Source organism: Xiphophorus hellerii, chromosome 12 (genome assembly GCF_003331165.1).
Source record: "Xiphophorus hellerii strain 12219 chromosome 12, Xiphophorus_hellerii-4.1, whole genome shotgun sequence".
Taxonomy (NCBI): domain Eukaryota; kingdom Metazoa; phylum Chordata; class Actinopteri; order Cyprinodontiformes; family Poeciliidae; genus Xiphophorus; species Xiphophorus hellerii.
In genome coordinates this window covers 27,769,071-27,792,178 of record NC_045683.1, presented here as the reverse complement: position 1 = coordinate 27,792,178, position 23,108 = coordinate 27,769,071, and the positions used below count along the sequence as shown (strand labels likewise).

The 23,108-nt window shown below is 40.9% G+C and overlaps 1 protein-coding gene across 9 annotated transcripts in view; it reads right to left on the bottom strand.

Moving 5' to 3' along the window:
- arvcfb (ARVCF delta catenin family member b) overlaps positions 1 to 23,108 on the bottom strand; it is a 270,673-nt gene that overhangs the window by 43,559 nt on the left and 204,006 nt on the right. For all 9 annotated transcript variants that reach the window (XM_032578552.1, XM_032578548.1, XM_032578551.1 and 6 more), the window contains 2 exons: positions 15,857 to 16,040; positions 11 to 128 (listed from right to left, as the gene is read on the bottom strand). In XM_032578552.1, the coding sequence (XP_032434443.1) occupies positions 11 to 128; positions 15,857 to 16,040 (302 nt within the window). The remainder of the gene's footprint in view (positions 1 to 10; positions 129 to 15,856; positions 16,041 to 23,108) is intronic.

The window sequence follows — 23,108 nt, the reverse complement described above, 5'->3', positions numbered from 1 at the left end:
GTTTCCTCACCTTGTTGTCCATGTCTTTCTTCCCCACGGCGGACTGCAGCGCGTGCAGCAAAGCGTCCACCAGGCCTTCGCATTCCCTCAGTCTGCGCCGAGCCTCTGCCCCGTCTGAGCTCACGTTTCTGCAGGACGAAGAAAGCACAAGGAGTTAGCGTTAGCGCGCGCAGGAGAGGGTAGTCCTAGCATATTAGATGTACACATGCCGGGAAAGTAAAAGGTTTAAAGTAGAATGCATTGTACAACTGATTGTACCTAGTTAGATGAGACCAAGATTTGACTTTTTAAGCTAATCACCTGAACACACAATGACACAAACACGGTGGCGGCAGCATCAAGCTGTGGGGATGCTTTGCTTCAACAGAGACTGGGAAGCTGTTCAAAGCTGATTGGTTTGGAGCTGAATGCAGGGAACTCCTGGAAGAAAACTATTTAGAACTACTGTATATATGACTGGATCCCTAAAGTTATGATTAACTGATTGTAAGTTTATTGTGAAGAAGGTACAAGAAATTGACAATATTTTCTACGTGATGATTTTGGCAGATTTGACAAAAAGCTTGAACACCCCTGATTTAGAGGCTGCAAAAGATGTCAGATCAGAGCAGAGACTTACACAACGAATAAACAAAGTAAGAGTCACAATGCAGCAGTTTATAGATAAAAAGTCATATTCATGTGTAAGAATGACCCAGTCAAAGTTCAGCCTTAAATTCAGTTAGGAATCTGTGGTAAGTGTTAAGAATGAATGTATACAAATCTCACTAACCTAGAGCTGTTTAGTGAGTAACAGAGAAGATTCAAAGGCATACATTTTGATTCAATTTGTTGTATTGATGTTAAAATTCTTAACATCTACTCTTTTTAACATGCAAAGGTTCCAGCTGGAACATTTGTACCTGAACGTTTCTGGTATGTCTATAAATCTGGCGCACAAGCAACATCCACAAACAAAAACCTGCTTCTCCTGGCCAACTTGTGGTTAATTTGTGCTTCAAAACCATATAATCTGACGCTGTAAAAGACTGTTGTTGTGTTGAAGTTGTGCTAAAAGAATACGTTATTCAAGTATAAAATGGCATCTCAATGCTAAACTGGCTGCATCAAATAATCCCCATCCCCAAGGCTAATGTTAGCATTCACAGTCTACATTTGTAAAGGAGTATTTTTCGAAGAAGTTACATGAATGATCAGGAGTTTCTGAAACTCTTGAAAGCTGTTCAGCACTTCGCACCAATTTGATGGTTGAATAATCTAAACGACAGTTTAAAAAACAATAAATATCTTTGTTGAGTTTATATGTCAATTCGATAATTTAGCAACAAAAAATGTTTAAGCTTAAAATGCTTACTTTGTCAATGTGTAATTTTGGATTAAAATGTGATTACTTGCAAAAAATTAGTTACAGATACTGCAATTAACTCAATTAAACATTTTAATCAAGTACCAACATTATAAAGAAAAAGTTAAATTATTAATATAAAATTATAAAATTCTTTTCTTGGTGTCTAGGGGGAGAAACGTGAAAAGCCATCCCTCTTACACAGCGAGCAGCCGGAGCACAGCTGGTTCAGCAGCAGCAGAGCTGGAGGAGTCTTAGTGTGGCTGTCTGACTGGCTGTGAAAGGCGAGGCTCTAAAGAGGGTTAAAGGATAGACAGGGCTCCTCGCTCCTCACCGGGGACTTCATTTATGATGGCTTCCAACCCACGTAATCCCATTAGCTGACCCCCAGTCAGTTCTGTGGAGGCTGGCAGCCTTGCAGAGGTAAGCAGAATACTTTTTTTTTTCTTTCACGCTTTTATTGCTGCATCAACATCCAACACGGCTGCAAATTAGGCTGAGTCCGAGCGCAGGCATATAAAATGACCCATTTACAGTAAATAACAGATCATTAGTTTTTACTTTATTTCCATTATTTTATTATTTTACTTTCATAAATATATGACAACGCATGCAGCTGTAGGAAACTTTGACATACCTAAAGCCAGATCTAACACCAAACTTACCCTTTTGGATAGAGGGATGACTAGGGATACACCGATCCAAGTTTTTCACTTCTGATACCGATATTTGGGGTTTAGTGTGGACCGATACCGATCTGATGCAGACAAACTGAAGCGCTTAATTGAATGAAAACGTTCTTTCAAATGTTTGTTACATTCAAATGTTGGTTCAGAAAGTGCAAATAGGAACGTTAAATGTAATTTAAACATATCAAACTCACCGCTAACCTGAATAAATTCACAAATATTAAAACAACATCGAAGTAGGAATCGTGCGTGTGCATATACGAGTATATATATGTTTGTGTATTTGCGTGAACACTCGATATGTATATGTTCACATAATGTACAAAGAGTAATTGCAATAGGTTGTGTAAAGGAAAAGTGTAAATACCTGTCTGCTTTATGTTTTATCAGTAAATGTACAGTTTTTTTATTCTTATGTAAATATAAGGGGATCTTAATGAACAAACAAACAAATGCATCTGTTTACGTTCACCAACAAATTTACAAATGAGACAACAACCTATCAGCCATTTTTTAAACGCTTAATCTGCAAAGTAAAGCCTACTCTTCAGCGGAGACCTGGCCGGCGGTACGGTCATAGTTCTAAACTCGTCTGTCAAAAAAAAAAAAAAAAAGGCTCACCACCACCTCTGTAAACACATCCAAAGCAGCGTCTGCCTCTGATTTATTTGACAGGGGTGAGTTTGGGGGTATTGCTGGCATAAGCGAGGGCGCTACTGGCAGCTGTTTCATTTTCAAGAACCTTTTTGGGGGAGGGAGGCCTGACGTGGGAGGTGTGTGGACGTGCATCTGTTGGTGAAGGCAGTCAGGGCGGTCGGGGAGGCGGTGGAGGAGGCTGCTGCTGTCTGCCCCTGAAATATTTAGTCCTTCAGATGGTTTATGACCTTTAAGTTTTGATGAGTATTGATCCGGAGCCGTTCTGGCATTTTACCAGTTGTCAGAGTTTGCAACTTCATAAGAATACTCGGAAAGCGATGAGGCTGCAGCCGGCCGAGTTCACTCCTTTCCAAGTGGCTCAGGCCCGCTCCGCGAGAACTTTGCATCAGCTGCTGCTGTGACATTCACTCACTCGTTGCTGCGTAACTCCTGGAAGTAGTGTTGGGTTGCTATGGCAACTGTAAGAGGAACAGCGGAGCTGCAGATTTGAAAGTTTAGCTGACATTTTGGAGGCTTGCGGGTGACATCGGTCTGATTTTGTTGTGCGCTACCAAAATTAATAAGCAATTCAGCAGATCTGGTTTAATGAAGCGTTTAAAATTCCAACTCTTTGAAACGTACAATTTTCTCTGTTTTTGTCCCTCCAACATTTATTGTTAACATGCATCCAAGAGTTGATTGGATGACTGAAGTCCAATATTAAACCGTAAAGTGTTTCTACAAAGTGTTGGTTTAAGAGTTTGCACAGCTGTGAAATCAGGTCACTGCAGTGTTTTTATTTTTTAAAGATTCAAAGGTTTTTATTCCCATCTAGGTCTTATTTGTACAGGGCATCCATCACATTAAAGGTGGAAAAAAGATACATAGTGCGGATATTTTTAGGTGTTAAAAACCTGAAATTCTAACGAGGGCGTGTTATAATATTAAGGCGCCCCACTTTAATATTTCATTTTGCTGTCTTTAAATTGTATGATAGTACCCATGAGTTGTAGCATTTTCTTTGATAGGCTTTTGGAATGTCACAAGATTTATTTGCATTCAGCGTTAGAATGTTTTCACCAAGATTTAGTATTATTGTTTGTATTCAAGAAGATTATTTTTCAGTGGCCCCAATTCTTTTCCCATATGTTCAGGTTAGCGGTAAATCTAAGCATATATACTTTTTATTGTATAAATCTTTTCAAAAAACTACATTCAGGTATAAGTGATCATCTTGGCAGCATTTCCATGTCAAAAATAATGAAGATTTTGGGCTTTTCTGCACTGTGACTCTAGTTCTGCCAGTCAATCCTTAAATAAATGAACTGGACATTTTGACTGGCAAAAAAAAAAAAAAGCAGAAACTAAACGTATAACCTTTCAAAGAAAGCAACTCATAACTTTCATGCGACATTTTCTATTATTTTGAGGGACTCGGAGAGCAAGTAAGTGTGCACTCAGGAAACCTGCCAGGACACTCTCAGACCTTTTTTACACTTGATCTTGATGCGTCTACGGTGCCGGAGCCCTTTCAGATAAAGCGTAGGTGTGAAGGTCACGCAGAGCGGCTTGGTCATCAGAAGACAATGGAGCAGCTGGGAGGAATGGGCTGCAGCAGGACTGATGGAGATGGATGGAGACGCGGCTGCCCTCTGCTACCGGCCGGCAAGGTTAACAGCAGCATTGCGGGACCATATGCTCACCCTCAGGTTAGGCTTTTACCACGCCGATCCCAACTCGGATTTAACTTATTGATTTTTCTTCTTATCTTGTTATTCGTCGGGTAGTTCTCACAACGGCCGGATAAATAAAGGGCAAAAAGCGAGAAAGTAAAGCCGATGTGTTTAGTCGTCAGATTTGAAGTGCCAGAAGCACACGTTATCGTCAGGTTTCATCACGTCACTGTCAATGCAAGGATCTAGTCAAAGACTGCAGAGGATGGGCTGGTTGTACTATTTTTGAACTTTAATTTGCACATTTTGTTAAACTTTTGCATATTTGTTGCAATCTGTACAGCTACCTCATTTTGATGTCCTTAAAGTCAATTTATTAACTTTTTCATTTCCACTAAGTTATTGGCCTATTAAAGGTATCATAATGAACAACAATATGATCAATAATAGCTTAATTGCTATAGCTCAATTAATTGCATGATAAATTAAAATGAGCTCAATAATTTCCATTTGAATGATTTAACGGTTTTGTCTTTTTTTCTCTCTTTCCACCAAAAACTGGGTGATAAAAAGTCTTCAGTCTCCTTCATTTGTCTCAACTGTCTCTTTTTTTTAAACGATCATTTTATTTACTGACTTTATGACTCATTTTATTCGTTGTTTTTATTCTAGATATTTAAAATGTCTTTCATTTCCAGTGTCTAAATGCTCATTAGAATTGAAAGGTTTCTTGATTTTTGAGAATGTGTTCCTGTGTTATTACGACTTTACTGTTATATTACTTGAAAATGGTCTCAAAACAGCAACAATATCATTTATTGCCATAACAATCTGGGGCAATTTATCATCCAGGAACATTTATCATGACAGGCCTAACTTACTGTTCCTATGACTTAAAATCCTTTTTTATGGTTGTTTGGAGAGAATTGTGCAGTTGTTCCTGCACCCTGATGATAAGCTGGCTGAAAGAGGATAGTGTACTATCTCCCCTTGGTTACAAAAACAGACAAATTCAGATGTTTGGAAATATTTCTGCCTGCCAAAAACACAGGCAGTCGTGGTGCAGGAACTAAAAGAAGACCATAATAAGGGTTTAAAATAATGGTTTAAAAATACATTTAGAAAGTGACACAATCAACTGCAGACTGGAACTAATAACCCTGCTGAAGTCAGCCAATAGTACTTGTGTTCCTTTATACCAGTGATTCTCAAAATGTGGGGCACACTCCCTTTAATTCCAGTATGTCGAGTATTGCAAGTGGAACTAATGTACAGTGGACCCTTGATATCAGGGGGGTTTGGCCCGCAAATAGTTAAAATCTGTGAATACTTAAGACTGTCTGAAAATGCTAATTACTGCCTCATTTAATAGTTCACTCACCAAATGAGTGAACTATTAATACACATTAATATGCACAGTGGAAAGCATTTTAGCGCTACCGCGGAAGGTAATGTCTACAGTCTGCCTTATTTATACCCTTTGTTTTTGACTTTTCTTTTTACTTTTTCCTCATCAACACACCTGTTCCTAAGTCCTGTGTGCATTTGGGTCAGTGTTTATTCCATATTTTTCTGACTCCTACAACTGTAGGATTTCCTGAAATGTGATTAGCTAAAATGAACTGATGAGTACATCATTTGTGTATGAAGCATGAATTTGTTATTTTAAACAGAGAAACATTCAACACTCACCTGAGCTTTGTCACTCTCTGCATGTGTGAGTGTATGTACTGAAATAAAATCTATATGTTGTCATTATGACTATAATAATAAGTAGGTTATTGGTTTAGCTGCAGCAATATGTAATATTCTAGTGTAAATGTCTTTATGTTTAATATCATATAGTCTCCATCTTCTTCTCGTCTATAACTGCGCCTACAAATCTCCAGGATACACAAAAGCAAATATTTGCATTTCAAAAGAAAACAAAATGGAAAAGGTAATTTAGTGATTTTTTTTTTTTTTTTTTTTTTAGTCTTTGTGGTCTGAGCTTTGGTTTTAAACAAAAGAAATGGAAAATGATCTTTTCTTTTATAGAAACTAAAAACCATTCTAAGTGGGTCTCCGTCAGCGTCGGTAAACAGATTCTCCCTGGCATCAGCACTTCTCCCCCGTGCGCAAACCCTGCGTCTAGGCAACTGTGGGGCTTAGCTACAGTTGCTATGGAGACGGCTCTTCCTCAGCAGGACCAGCATCTTGGGTCAAAAGGAGTGGAGCGGGTGATGGTTAGAGTTAGTGATATGTGACAAAAATGAGCCAAGTACAAATCAAGGGTGTTAAAATGTTTGCAACCTGAACTCACAAGAGGAGTAGATATGACAGATAAATAAAATCGTGAAACAAAGCGGCAGGAAGTGACAACAGCGCGCCCTCTGAGGCCCCGATGTCAAATGCTACGACTTCTCGCAGCTAGATCAAAAAACTTTCCCTCATTCCCTTCTGGTTTGCCGGTGTTGATATTCAGAGCAGAAGGTTCAGGAAGTAAAAAGCAAGTTTCCACACTCGCTTAAGGCAGACAGAGCAGCACGCTGTGTGTAACTGGTGCCGCCTCTCAGCGATGCTGTTCTGGACATCGACCAGAACAGAAAGACGAGCCGTGTGGACTGCAGTCTAGACAGGCCTGGCTGGCCCAGGCAGGGCGGAGACAGCGCGGCCGGACATGAGGCACAGTAACACACACACACACACCCACACACACACACACCCCTCCACCCACACAGGCGCATTTACACGTTACTACCATCTGTTACTCTGAGAGGAAGCCAGAAACACAGGAAGGTAGAAGGAAGCTAATGGATGGAAAATGGAAGCTGTTTTGATGGAAACAAGAGGAATATGAGACGAGGGAAATTACATCTAAAAATATGTGGTTTTATTTATTTTTTTTATTTGGATCAACACAACTTTTGGTTTGAAATAAATAAACATAAACACGTATAAAAATGACGTCGAGCGGCTTTTCACTGGAAAAATTGAATAAATAAAAATGTAGATCATAAACTAGATAGTTTTATGTTTTATAGTTTTTTTATCACGATGGAACTTTTTTGTTAAAAAAAAAGAACATTATTTATTCATCTCTTCATATACAACAGTACACAGCAAAAACACAAAATCTTACCAAGTTTTTTGTCTCGTTTCTAGTACAAACATCTTAGTACACTTGAAATAAGAAAAATACTAACTTACAAGTAACTTTCCTGCAAGAAATGGGTGCTTTTTTGAATAAATAATTACTTAATATTGATGAAAAAGTAATAGTTAAAAATGAAATTATCTAGCAGTGGAGCTAATAGTTTTTCATCAACATTAAGGACTTATGGACCTAAAACAAGCTCCTATATTAGAAGTTACTTGTAAGTTAATTTTATCGAATTTAAAGTATACTAAGATATTTGCACTGGAAACGGGACCAAAAAATACTTGTTAAGATTTTGTGTTTTTGAAATGTTCCCCCTACAAGCTACATATCTGGAAACAACTTCATGCGTTCCCCTTTCTTAGAAAGCAGTTTTGTATTTACATTGCCCTGTAGAATTACAAAGCTCATAACTTCAGTACAAAAGTAATATATTAACTTTTAAATATTTTAAGTAACATTTATGGGGATGTTTTTCATTTATAAGCTGTTTATGTAATTATTACCACCTGCCAATGTGACATCATATGTTTAAAGGTTTGTTTGAACTTGTTACGGTAATGCTGGCATTAGTAAAATAGAAGATTCATTAAAAAGGCTCAAAAGGCTTTTGGTTTCAAATTAACAGAAAAAAAAAAATCCTGCCCTTTCAGTAACAGAAGAACAACGTTTTCATATTAGTAATGAGTTCTCAAGACGCTCTAGGGAAGGAAGACGACGTCCTCCTCAACATTTCCAATTTGAAGCAGAGTAACCTAAATGATGAAGAAAACACTGACGACATCAGTTGAAATGTATTACAGAGTAAAAGTGATCAGAGCGTCGAGAAGGTTAGAAGTGTCTGTCAGAAGGTGGGCGTGTGTTACACAGCTCCCTTGTGATCAGCTGTTGAAGCAAAGCTTGTTGTAAGGAGCCGTGGGAGCAGCTGCTTCAGCTGAAGACGGTCCTACACTGATTAGTTCAAAGGCTCGTGGAAATATTAGGTTTAGCTTCCAGGTGTTTAGAGTTAACATCACAGTAACTCGGCTGAATTTAATTTGGCTCTTGGTGCAAGAGCTCGCAAATTCAACAGTAAGATGGAAAGTGCGGTCCATCCCATAAAGAGCTAACCAGAGGCTGTCGGAATGACTTTGTCGTCGTTAAAGTAAGGGAAAGCCGTCACTCCAGTGTAGTTTAAGCTTGACCCCCTTTTGTAGCGATGCCTACGTGTCTAATTTTGAAGTGAGAAGGGAAGTAGATCTAGAGTTACCCTGCTGAGGTGACACAGTCTGCTAATAAACACGCTTGGTTTGACTGACTGGTAACTCTTATGTAAGCGTGGAAGACACCGCCATCTTTGAAATCATGTAATCTGGCAGGATAAATGGGACCTGGTTGAGAACAGAAACGGGGACTGAGTGAATTTTCTATCACCTCCTAAACTAAACAGATATCTTACCGTTTTCGATTGAGTCAGAGCTCAAATTCACGTTAACATCAAGACTGATTCTGAACCAAATAATTCTACATTAAACAAATAGTATACGTTTTAAAATACATAAAACCTTTATTCGCTATGTAGAAAACAAAAAAAAGCAGCTTTTTCAAAACTTTTCTGCCATTAGCACCCTATCAGAATAAAACAAGCATAAAAAGCAATACCATAACTAGTCAAATCTGGATTGGAATATTCTGTGCTGATTACTAATTAACAATTTTGTGATTTGTTAAAGCTTTAATGTTGCTTTCCCAAAAAGATTGCTAAAATCTCTTCTACGTTCCTCCAGAATAGCATACTACAACTAAATACTACAACCAAAAGTTATTAATACTCCTGGAATATTTCAATTATACCAAAACTTTTCTTCAGAGTGGAAGTAAAATAAATGTTTTGGAGGGATTCAGCCAGAGTCCCAAGTAAAGATTAGGGTAATGGCTAGGAGGCCATCCAATCCGAAGATAAATCTTTAAAAATACGAGTGGAAACATGCAAAAAGCTGGTCAGACATTTAAAAAAAAACTGGCTTCTTCCAGTAAAGATCCATTTATTATTCAGAAGGACAAGATGTCTCATTTGTGGTGAATAAAATTTTTTATTCTCTACTGCATTAATAACTTTGACATTAACTGTACATGGATAGAGAAATACACCTGAAATATTGGTCAAAGACGTCAAGGTGTAAAAATGATTAAACATCACAGATTGCTCCGATCCAACTACTTTTGAATTCAGGAAACTTTTTACCTTCTCTTTTTGGCTTTTACAAAACAATAATTCGATCTTAAAGATTAGAATGCACCACAGTGGTCTGGCAGAAAGGCTCAAGCCCCCCACAGAAAACATTTTGCAAACGACGAGAGAGCAGGTGACCTCACCGATATATCCACCAATCAAGATGTGAACAAACATGACGTTGTTTCTGTGACACAACAACGGAAACCACCACAACATTGCACAGCCAGAGGCAATTTCACAAGACAGTGGGAGTAATAACTGATAAATTTTTTTTCTCTTATCCCAAAGTCATTAAGGCACAATTATATAATCTTTTTTCAAGAAATGACTCTTTAGGTAAGGAAGATGAATCATAAATGTAACAGTGGACATATTTTGAGAATATATGTTTAGGCACAAAGATAAAAACAAGCAAATTAAAGCAGTATAATTCAGCCTACTGCCTACAGCTTTATTCAGTAATTAGGATTTCATCACCCAACTGTTGCCGACTGTTTGATCGTTTTAAACAATACTCAAGCTGCAAGCCCCAAGTAGGGGGTTTACTTTATTTATGTAAGTGTCTGATTGTTTGAGATTGTTAACTATGGTGGTCCAGAAGGGTCAACAAAATGCAAAAGATACAGTGCAAAAACAAAAGTCATAACACAGCAACAAACGCCCCAAAAGGAGTAATGTTTAACCAGCAGTAAGCTAAAGCTAACCCAGAATTTAGGCTGAAACAGAAGTAAGGCTAAACAACAGAAGTAATGCTAAATAACAGAAGTAAGGCTAAACAACAGAAGTAAGGCTAATGCTAAAGCAAGATTTAGGCTAAAACTGAAGTAATGCCGAAACAAAAATATTGCTAAAACAGAATTATTCTAAAACGGAATTCAGGTTAAAGCAAAATTTATAATAACTTCTGCTTTAGCATAACTTCTGTTATGGCTTTTTGGTGTTGCATGTTGGCTTTTGCATTCTATTGACCCTTCTGGAACCCAGTAGTTAACTGATCAGATTGTGGTGTGCTTGAAGTAAACAGAAAAAACAGAAAGATTAGAGGTGAACTACTTCCCACAAAACAAGAAGCTGTAAAACCTCTTCAGAAGCGATTGCATGTTGCACGTGGACAAACGGAGGTTGGAGGTCCGCCACGAGACGCAGATAGGTTTAATGTTTTGTCGCAGACAAAAGTCGCCCAGTGATCCCAGTACGGACACCCCAGCATTCCTTACATACAAATCCCCACAAGTCAGGAAGGGAGGAACCCTGCATCTGCTGCGTCATAAATCAATAAAGCACCTATAGAGCTTATACCGGACCTGACCCGCGGTCCACTAACAGTTTAATATACACCACACCTGTCTCACTTTGCAACTGGCCCAGTCACAACAAATATGGAAGGGCTTTGCTTTGTTTTTTTCCTTCCACTGTGTATATTAAAATAATCCTTGGTTAAATCCAGGACGGTCACTTAAATGTGTGCACATACTAGAAACTCTGAAGATTTAACTTGAATGAATGGACCATCTGGCTGCCCATTTGTGCTTGTCGTCTCTCTGCATCTGTTCTTCTCCTAAAAACTGGTTTGGTCCAGAAGTTTTTAATCTGTCTGAGCTTTTAGAACATATTACTGGCTTTCTTTTTTTTTTTTTTTTAAACCAAGACAAGCCAAAACTGTATTTTTCTAAATTATCATTTCAAAAAAATTGGGAACATTCCCTGGAAGCCTTTATAAATCTAATTTGTTTTTCTTTGGATGAAGCGGGAGACAGTCGGAGCGGGACTGCAGCTAATTATCTTTCGTCCGTCCAACATGAGCCAAACGCTGGTCCAAAACCCAAATATATACAGTTTTCAATCAGTCCCGAAACTGACAGAAGAACTGCACATTTTATTAAATGAGATTCCGCAAACTAATTTGCCAACTAGAAACCTTTTTTTTAAAAACTAATATTTAAATACTTCCCTTTTACTCAAAATTAATTTTTACCTTTTACATAAAAATCTATTATTTGCTCCTTCATCCACAGTGCCCTGCAAAAGTCTTGAACTTTTCCACATTTGGTGAATTTACAACTGAGAGCTTCTATGTGTTTTATGACCAACACCAATTGAGGACATAATTGGACAGTGTGAGGGAAGAGATGAACTATTTTATATGGAAACATCTGAGCAGTGCGGCTTGCTGTGTTCAGGCCACTTTACTCTGAAATCACTAAATAAAATCCAGGGCAAAGCCACTCTATTAATAAACAGAAAACATCTGTCTGCACTTTAATCTCAGCATAAATCCAGCTGTTCTGTAAAGGCTCAGAGGTTTAATAGAGAACAACTATTAGTCTTGTGCTTCACTGTTCAATTTATTTTTTCTTTTTTAGAAAAGTAGCAATAACACAGCACTTAAAGAGCGATAACAAGCCCTATTTACAATGCTTGACAGCAAACCTGGGAGAAAGTGCTCTGCTCAGATGAGACCAAAAGTTGAACTTTTCAGTCTGCATGCAAAACACTACAAGTGGCAGCATCATGCTGTGAGGGAAGTTTTCCTCCAACAGGGAAAAAGCAACCTGGTTGATAGGAGGAGGGATGATAAATATGGTCCAATCCTCAATTGAGTTTGAGGTGGATGTTTCCCTTCCATCTAGGGTTGGACAATCTGGTTGAAAAACGAATCATGACATGAGGGCTTCATATCAGTCAATATTGATAATTACTGATTAGGTTTTTGTTTTAAGTATCTGAAATACCGCCAAACTGGTGACGTGACCTTTCCTGTTTTATCCACCGTTTCCCTTCAGGCTGTTGCATTCATTTTCTCCTTATTCTCCACAACATTGTTTTTTTATTTTTTTATTTATAAGCAGTTTTGAGGCACTGTGGAAAACATGAAACTGCTTCTGCTCAAGTTACGCAACACGTCGTTGCTAGGCAACCAAAGAGCGAGTGAGTTAGTTGACACCACCCACCTTGATTAGCTGGGCCGTGAGAGTTTGAATGGCTAAAGTTTTTCCTCTGCCTACATCCCCCAGAATGCATCAGAGTTCATTGAAATGACTGAAAAGTCTATCTATTGGTATTGATTACATTATATCTATTGCAATATATATTGCTATTGATTAATTGTTCAGTCCTACAACCAACAGAACAAAAATCTTAAACATATAGTCAGAGCTGCAATGGAATGTTTCAGGTAAAAGTCCTGAACTAAATACATTTGAGAATCCAATTAAGTAGCTGGCAACTATATATATATATATATATATATATATATCCATCCATCCATCCATTTTCTGTTCACCCTTGTCCCTAATGGGGTCGGGAGGGTTGCTGGTGCCTATCTCCAGCTACGTTCCAGGCGGGAGGCGGGGTACACCCTGGACAGGTCGCCAGTCTGTCGCAGGGCAACACAAAGACATACAGGACAAACAACCATGCACACACACACACACCCCTAGGGAGAATTTAGATAGACCAATTAACCTAACAGTCATGTTTTTGGACTGTGGGAGGAAGCCGGAGTACCCGGAGAGAACCCACGCATGCACAGGGAGAACATGCAAACTCCATGCAGAAAGACCCCGGCCGGGAATCGAACCCAGGACCTTCTTGCTGCAAGGCAACAGTGCTACCAACTGCGCCACTGTGCAGCCTATATATATATATATATATATATATATATATATATTCATCGGATCTGCGGCCGTATGTCTTGGACACTCGGGTGAAGAGAGGTGCGGAGCTGTCCACTGACCACTACCTGGTGGTGAGTTGGCTCCGGTGGTGGGGGCGAAAGCCGGTCAGACCTGGCAGGCCCAAACGTGTTGTGAGGGTCTGCTGGGAACGTCTGGCGGAATCCCCTGTGAGACGGAGCTTTAACTCCCATCTCCGGCAAAACTTCGAACACGTGGGGGACATGGAGTCTGAGTGGACCGTGTTCCGTGCCTCCATTGTCGAGGCGGCCGATCGGAGCTGTGGCCGCAAGGTTGTCGGTGCCTGTCGCGGCGGCAACCCTCGAACCCGCTGGTGGACACCTTCGGTGAGGGATGCCGTCAGGCTGAAGAAGGAGTCCTATCGGGCCTTTTTGGCCTGTGGGACTCCGGAAGCAGCTGATGGGTACCGGCGGGCGAAGCGGCATGCGGCTCGGGCGGTTGCTGAGGCAAAAACCCGGGCGTGGGAGGAGTTTGGAGAGGCCATGGAGAAAGACTTCCGTACGGCTTCGAGGCGATTCTGGTCCACCATCCGGCGTCTCAGGGGGGGGAAGCGGTGCAGCACCAACACTGTTTATAGTGGGGATGGTGTGCTGCTGACCTCTACTCGGGACGTTGTGGGCCGGTGGGCAGAGTACTTCGAAGACCTCCTCAATCCCACCAACATGCCTTCCACTGAGGAAGCGGAGCCTGGGGACTCTGGGTTGGGCTCTCCAATCTCTGGGGACGAGGTCGCCGAGGTGGTTAAAAAGCTCCTCGGTGGCAGGGCCCCGGGGGTGGATGAGATCCGCCCGGAGTTCCTTAAGGCTCTGGATGTTGTAGGGTTGTGTTGGTTGACGCGACTCTGCAATGTCGCATGGACATCGGGGGCAGTTCCCCTGGATTGGCAGACTGGGGTGGTGGTCCCCCTGTTCAAAAAGGGGGACCGGAGGGTGTGCTCCAATTATAGAGGGGTCACACTCTTAAGCCTCCCTGGCAAGGTCTATTCAGGGGTCCTGGAGAGGAGGGTCCGTCGGATAGTCGAACCTCGGATTCAGGAAGAGCAGTGTGGTTTTCGTCCTGGTCGTGGAACGCTGGACCAGCTCTACACCCTCGGCAGGGTCCTGGAGGGTGCATGGGAGTTCGCCCAACCAGTCTACATGTGTTTTGTGGACCTGGAGAAGGCGTTCGACCGTGTCCCTCGGGGAGCCCTGTGGGGGGTTCTCCGGGAGTATGGGGTACCGGGCCCTTTGATACGGGCTGTCAGGTCCCTGTATGACCGGTGTCAGAGTCTGGTCCGCATTGCCGGCAGTAAGTCGGGCTCGTTTCCGGTGAGAGTTGGACTCCGCCAGGGCTGCCCTTTGTCACCGATTCTGTTCATCACTTTCATGGACAGAATTTCTAGGCGCAGCCAAGGTGTTGAGGGGATCCGATTTGGTGGCCTTAGGATCTCATCTCTGCTTTTTGCAGACGATGTGGTCCTTTTGGCTTCATCAGATCGTGATCTGCAGCTCTCGCTGGAGCGGTTCGCAGCCGAGTGTGACGCGGCCGGGATGAGGATCAGTGCCTCCAAATCCGAGGCCATGGTCTTGAGCCGGAAAAGGGTAGAGTGCCTTCTCCGGGTCAGGGGGGGTGTCCTGCCCCAAGTGGAGGAGTTTAAGTATCTCGGGATCTTGTTCACGAATGGGGGAAGAAGGGAGCGGGAGATCGACAGGCGGATTGGCGCAGCGTCTGCTGTCAAGCGGGCGCTGTACCGGTCCGTCGTGGTGAAGAGAGAGCTGAGCCAAAAAGCGAAGCTCTCGATTTACCGGTCGATCTACGTTCCCACCCTCATCTATGGTCATGAGCTTTGGGTCATGACCGAAAGAACGAGATCGCGGATACAAGCGGCCGAAATGGGTTTTCTCCGTAGGGTGGCTGGGCTCTCCCTTAGAGATAGGGTGAGAAGCTCAGTCATCCGGGAGGGACTCAAGAGTAGAGCCGCTGCTCCTTCACATCGAGAGGAGCCAGTTGAGGTGGCTCGGGCATCTGGTCAGGATGCCTCCTAGACGCCTCCCTGGTGAGGTGTTCCGGGCACGTCCCACCGGGAGGAGGCCCCGGGGAAGACCCAGGACACGCTGGAGGGACTATGTCTCTCGGCTGGCCTGGGAACGCCTCGGGATTCCCCCGGAGGAGCTAGAAGAAGTGGCTGGGGAGAGGGAAGTCTGGGCCTCCCTTCTGAAGCTGCTACCCCCGCGACCCGACCTCGGATAAGCGGAAGAAGATGGATGGATGGATGGATGGATGGATATATATATATATAAAATCCCAATTGTACTTAATTTTATGTTGAAATCCTGATAAAATAAATAAAGTCTGTAAAGTCACATGAATATCGCTGTAAAGCACTGATTCAAGAACTTGTGTTGTGAGTAGGTGACCTGTAAATGTGTGCTACACCTCGGACTGAGACGATCCTGTGTAGAACCGAGTTTGGTGCGGACTCTACCTGAGGCATCCGGACGTGTTCTTGAAGACGGTGGTCCACTCCGCGTCCCGGGGCTTGGAGTCCTCGTTGGGTTCGTGCTCCCACCCCGAGTGGGGGATTATGACCTCGTTGGTCATGGTCTGAAGCCCGTGGTTGATGATCACCATCTTCAGGGGCTCGTAGGACGACAGATTCCAAAGGGTACCTGAGGGGGGCGGCAGAGAGGAGAAACAATACAGACATTATGTAAGAGCAAAGAGCTCAACGAGAAAAAGTATGATCATGAGAAAAAGGAAGAAGCCACTGAAGATATGTTCAATGACATTTGACAAAAGGTGACATTAGGGTGGATTAAGGTAGAAAAATGGGAAAAATGATCAGAATGAAAAGTGTAAAAAGAGGTAAAGAATGAGAAAAGAGATGCCAGGCAGCCAGAAAGGAGGAGTGGAGAAAATCGTCGACAGAAAATGAAAGTGATGCAACGTAGTGAAAGCTTAGTAGCAGACAAAGACAAGTCAAGCAGGCTTCACGACTGAAATCAAAAACACAGTTAGTTCTGTCTTAAACCACCCACAAACTGGACTCACCAGAATCCCACATATATAAAAAAGAAAATCGCTATGTGAAAATTTCACTGAAAGCATGTTCACACTCACTTTTTTCACTTTAACAGAGCTCATATACGTCAGCCAGCTTTACTACCTCGAGAGCTACTGTAACCATTTGTTTTGTAGATGCTGTGTGCGTCCAGATCATTCGCTCCCTATGAAATCGGCACCGAGAGAGATTTTACGCATCAGTCACCTTCCAAACAACACGAACGGAGAAGCAGTGGCTGCACATCTAATCACAGAAAAACAACCTCCAGCCTATTTTACAGGAAAGAAAAACAGCAAAACAAAACAAATAAAAAGGAGAAGGGAACAAAAAATCATGCAGGAAACCAGATAGAGTTTGCTTTCCACCAGAGAAGCAGGAAGATAAAGCTGAGTGAGAGAAGAAATATTTGGAAGCACAACCATGCAAGACGCAGAGACAAAATATTCTGTTCCACAGGGTTTTAACACACGCTGCAGTGATCGGACCGCTAATTTGAAAAACAACAATGTATATTAGATTTATACAAAGATATGGATTGTGACTGGAAATAGGTGGATACAGAGGAGTTGAAATGTGAAAATATTCTGGTAATTTCACAAGAGTGAACACAGTGTGCATAAACACTGCTAGGTAATGTCACTGTAATGCCCGATGTTGTCAAAGTAGTTACTGTGGGAAGAAATTAGCTATTCTCAGCATCAGTGAGGTGTTTAAGCAGAGATGGAAGAAGATTTTTAAAAGGGAACTGCATTTTCTACTTCATATTGAGATGGTCAGGCTGCGACATGGAGAGAGAGAGCTAAACTTCAGCAGGTAACAGGAAAACTCAATGTTTCAAAGCAGAGTAGCTCTGTTTGGGCCTGTCCGTCATGGAATATCGGCAGGTCAAAACAAATCAAGTGTTCAAAACAGGCCACATGTCTCAAATTTTATATGAATATTTTACAGAATATTCAAAAGTTTTTTCTGTCATTGTTTCCATTTTTTTGTGTTTTTTTTGTGCCTTCAAATTCAGTCAAGCCTTGAATGAACCTACAGTCATCACTAATAAATGAGAATATCTGTTCTGCTGAGACTCGTTTGTCAGATCAAAAGTACATTTTGAAAATATCCTAAAAGCTGGCATTAAATATACTTTTCATTAAGCCAACACTTCTATATTAATATGTTTCTGATGTAAACAATCTATAGTTATGTTTTCTTCAACTGTAAGTGGAAAATCATTATAATTAGCAGAAATAAATGTCCACCTGTATAGTTTATTTATATAAGGTGTATCTGAAATAAATGGATTTTAATAATAATAATAATAATAATCCTCAGATTTATGCAATGGCTATGTATGTTGCAAATGAGTTTTAGCGTCAAAACATATGACAGTACTGGCATTTAATCCATTTCTATTGCTCCCTTCATTGTATTAGTTTAAAGTGTGGGGTGCAAACCTAAAGTATGAAGTTTCTATTCAAAAATGCATAGTGTGTCAAAAACTAACATATATTCTATTGTTTATAGGGGGGAAAACCACAGTGCCAGCCTGTCTTCATCTCTTTGCCCGAAAGCCTCATGCTTCAGAGAAACAGCTGGGGGCTCAAGTATTAAGATTAAACATAGATTCACATGCTTGTGCACCCCCACATGCAGCCATGCTCAATGCGTGTGTGAACACACGGACGCAACTGCGAGCGCACGTCCACAGACGCCCGCGGTGTGTGGTTGTGTTGTGCAGTTGAACAGCGGACCATTAGCAGAGCGCTGAAGCTGTCGTACATTCTGGCATGGCTCTTTAATAAAGTTCCTGTACATTTTCCAGACGGTCAGTATTTCCTCTGTGCAGTCGTGCTCAGACACACACAAGAAAAAAGAAAAAAAAAAAGAAGCTGGACTAAAAATAACTCTCGGCTTGGTTGAGAGAGACTGTTTCATTTTCTAAAAGATTTGCTGAATGAATGCATGAATGCAAATAGGCAAGTTAGGATAAATACGTATTTTTCCGCGTTGTCGTTTTTTTTGCGTCTTTAATCCAACTTTGTCATCAAGCTAAAGAACATATCTGTCCAAAAATAGACATACTCAACAAAATCCTAGGTATTTTTGGGAAAACATCATATTAGCAAATGAATGGAGTAATTTCAGCAACCCCCAGGAATAAAAACTTCATATACTGCCTGACAGACTGTATCCATTGGCAAATTATTCCCAAAGCACAACACAACCAAAGCTAAAGTAATTACATTGCTGAATAATTGTGTGCTTTGTTCACAGTAAACTTCATACCTCTATAATACAATATCGAGTCATTTTTTACAGCACTTTTGTGGTACATTTAACTTGAACATATTGATAAGCTTTCATCAGCATAATTAAAGCTTTATTTGGACGTAAAAACACTGGAACTGTGTTCATTTATTGAACCATCTGAAAGGTTTTCTAACAACAAAGAGTATAATTTAGCCAGTGTGGTCACAATAATCACTGAATAGTCTGAAGCATACACTGCGGAAAAATGTTTTAGGTGGCAATTGTCAATAAACCCAGGTTTCTACAACTCAGAAACTACTTGCTGACTAATAGGAAATTTTTGGATCATGGTCATGAAACTATACATTTAAAAACCAATGAGAACCAATTAAATAAACTTGATGCATTTCATAGAAAAATATGTCAGAATACCATAGAAACAAGTGGCAAAATAACTAAATTGTGAGAAAAACTAAATTTCTGCCCATCCCAGAACTTTTTCCTACAACTGCAGCTGACTACTTGGCATAGCTGTTGTCCTTTTTCATATACCAACAGGAGATGCTCCAAATGCTATACTTCTATATTACCTAGACGTAAAAACTGAACTGAACTGCTAACTGTGCAATTGTATCTATGGCTGAGTAAACATCAGTCCAAAAACTGCCTCAAAGAACCAGACAGCTTCACTTCAGTTTCTAGGGTTAATTTAAACATTCCAGATGGAGGCTTAGAGCTGCGAGGTGCACTAACACCACACTACACTGCTGTGTGTGCATCTCTTTTATTCCTTAATGACATATAAACTATCTTGCAAGATATAGTGAGGCTATACTGATCAAACAGCTTGCGTTATGAGCTCACTTTAGCTTGTACCTTTTAAAGGTGTAGGTGAGTATTAAAAAAAGTATTTGTCTCTGCCAGAATAAACTCAAAGGATTCTGAGTCAAGACCATCTATAGCAATGTATAACGAATACTGAACGTCTGAAGATCAACTCCTCAAAGTCTTTAATGACATAAAGGAATTATATTCTTTTTATTGGCCATTTGGATCTCACAGAACTCTCTAAGATCCAAAGAAAGAAGCTTGATGCACCATTTTCCAAAGACAGTCAGGGAAATTAACCAGGTCAAGTTGTTTTTCTCTTTGGCTTTTAAGCAGCTCATTCCATTACAACAGTCTGGTCAATTAAAGCGATTGACAAAGGCGAGTGCCCAGCATCTTGGTATGCTGCAGCCATAAGTTTTATGACAACAAGTCAAAAAGAATTATATCTTCAAATCAATGTCACATATAAATGTTGATTTTAACATTTCTCAAAAGTATGTCAGTATAATATTTAAGGATTGCCACTGCTCCTTTAATGCTTTACCTTATGATAATATACCAGGGTGCCTTTTGATCTGTTTGCTGTGTTCAAGAGTAACTTTTTGATACAGACTAACTTTTATTTGATGAATCAAATACTCAGCATATTTAAGAACTTGTACTTACTCTTGCCTCCCCACAACCGCCAATGCTGTTGGCACATTCAAGACATCTAAAGATGAAATGAATGTGATCCTTTATGCTGATGATTCACTGGTGTTTATTTCCAATCCTCAAACTTCTTCATAACTTTGTTGTCTGTCCTTTTATTGTCTTAAATAATCCCACAATGCAAGCTTTTGAGACAGTTGAATTTTATGAGGATAAAATTGGAACATGTAAGACAGTGAAAGCTAAAATGACAACTTTCCATAATGACTTTGTATCAATCAAAACTGAAACCCAGGTGTTCCTTTCCTGTATTTCGCTGCAACATTCAGTCTGTTGTAGCATATACGTGAAATTGCTGAGAAGGTTTTTAAAACAGAACAAATTTTAGGAACATTATATATTATATTACAATATATTTAATTTTAAAAGGTGAAAATGGTACTTCATGCCTCTTTTGCACAAAAATCTGATAGCCAGTAGACAAAATAGGGAAAAATTAATACAATGAACATGAAAAAAAGAATAATATTGAACTGATCACACAATGCTTAGAGTCTAATACTGTATGAAATTTAATGGCTTAGGAAAATAGACTAGTTTTATGCCGTGGTCTATGCCGAGGTAAACTATTCCACAGTTCTGAGGCAGTCAAAGTGAAAGCGTGATTACCCCCACATTTTAACCTAGATTTCATCATATCCAAGAAAGAGTGGCATGTACACAAAAGTTCCCTTAAAGGTAAAAAACATCAGATGGAGCCATTCCATGAAATCCTACTAATTGTATCTTCTATTTTACTATTCTTATTCAGTGCTATGGTATTTGACAAGTTTATGCTGGTACGTACCTAGTTAAAAGGAAATATAAAAATCCAGGCAAGAATGTAACAACAATCAAACATTCATATGAGCTGTATGAGCGCTGGTATTGTGACAGATAGAAGAAAATTCACGCATGCCTGCCAGGCTGACAGCTTGATTACGTTGTGTCATTAGCATCAGATTGTGACAGGCAGCATTCAGTGTGCAGTCAAAACAGAGCGAGCGCAGCACCAAGATGATCTTTTTACACCATCATCCTGGTCACAAACTGTGCAGAAAATATCTAGTCCATATTTCCAGCGCGGCGACATGCTCCACGTTTTCAGCGGATGAGCGATAAACAGCACGCCAGTAATCCGCAAGATACATCTTCATCATCTTCGCCGTTTGTTAATATATTCCACCCTACCATGAAATTAACTGCATGATGGTTTAATTAACTCGGTGCCAGAGTGGTTCTGTCTCAACAGTTAGACGGTATCTGTTTCAACTACACATATCGGACGGAATTTTTGAATTCGCCGATCTTTGACCGCTGCTTTCAACGGCTCGGACGTGGATAAGGCAATTTGTAGAAACGAAGAAAGCGAGGAGTGAAAAGGTACCGGGATCTTTTTCTGCCAGAGATGACGCATGATGAGACACGCGGCCTCGCCAAATCTTTCCACCCCGGCTGGTTGGCTGTCACCTCCAGTGTTCCAGCTGAAATACTGCTCAGTCCGCTGGAATCAGTCACCTCTACGCTGATCACATAAGCCTAAGGGGAGGGAAAGACATGTCTTTGCCGTGGCGGCGATCCATCAAGTCCGACAGGCATACAGCCCACTGACAGAGCGTTATTCAGGATGACAGAGCGCCGTGGAAGTGACGATCTCCATCCAGCGTCCTGTCGCTGTTTCAGGCCAGTGACTCTGGATCGGGTTTAGTCAGTTTGCTGTCCTCTGTCAGATTGTGAGAGACAGACGCCTGAGGGGAGTCCTGCTGTCTTCCAGGCACGGCTGATCCGAGGCAGAAACATCCACCTAGCACCTGGTACGAGTGCACAACTTTGTAAATGTGTCTAATAGCTCACCTTAAATGCATCGTGCAGATATGTAACCAGGATGAAAACTGTAGAGAGCACTGAGGATGGCATCGCTTGTGAAAAATTCAGAGCTGCTGAATGATAGATAAAAGTGTTCAAACTGGTGTTGCACTTGCATAAATCATGACACCAACTGAGGTTTGGGAAAAGCAAAAAAAAAACCCCAAAAGAAGTAATTGACCACTCAATGCTGATCTTACATAAGCGTTCTTTTCTTTTTGTAAAATAGAGTCAGGATCTAGAGTTTAAAATACTCCACAAGCAACTTTGATAACCAAGTCAGACCACTTTCAAGGTCTGGAAGTGCTGTTCCTTTCTGATTTATTAATGCTGTTGATCTGTTGAGGAAACTTCTCAGGGGTAAACGGTCGGACTGGGTCGTACCGGTCTCCTTTCAAAACTAATTGAAAAACAACAAAGTCTGACTGGGAGCATGAAAACGGTGGCATTGTGTGATTTCCAATTAAAAGGCCAAAATTCATCAAAGGAAGTCCGTTTGTCTTCTGAGTCTCAGTTCTTGCCTTGTTTTTCCTTTTACGTCCCGCCCTGCCTGTTTGTCTCTGATTGGACAGGCTGGAGCTGGAAGGACTGGGAACGAGACTGGAGCTGTACCGGGGGGTAATTAAATTTTCCAGGCACCACTGGCAGACATGTTGCTCATCAAGCAGCGCTATTAACTTAGTTCTGCCCATTACCGTTCTCCTCCTCTCCTTCTGCTCTTCACCCCTCCTGCCATCCATCAACGTCACAGTGGCAATGAGAGCGGGGGACGCAGTTTAGCAAAGGGGATGCAAAGTGCATAAAAACCGAACAGAGATGGAAACCTAAATATGTGGACTCACACTATTGACTATGTACATGCTCTCATACACACTCGTGCATAAATGTGTATAAAGCGATTAATGAGAATAAAAAAAGTCATTAAAATGTGACTGGAAGGACTTGGCATCACACAGAAACTGAAGTCTACAGTGTGTTTCATGGATCATACTAACGAACGTCAGCCGTTGGCTCCCTCAAAAACTGTCTTCTAGTGATGTCTCGA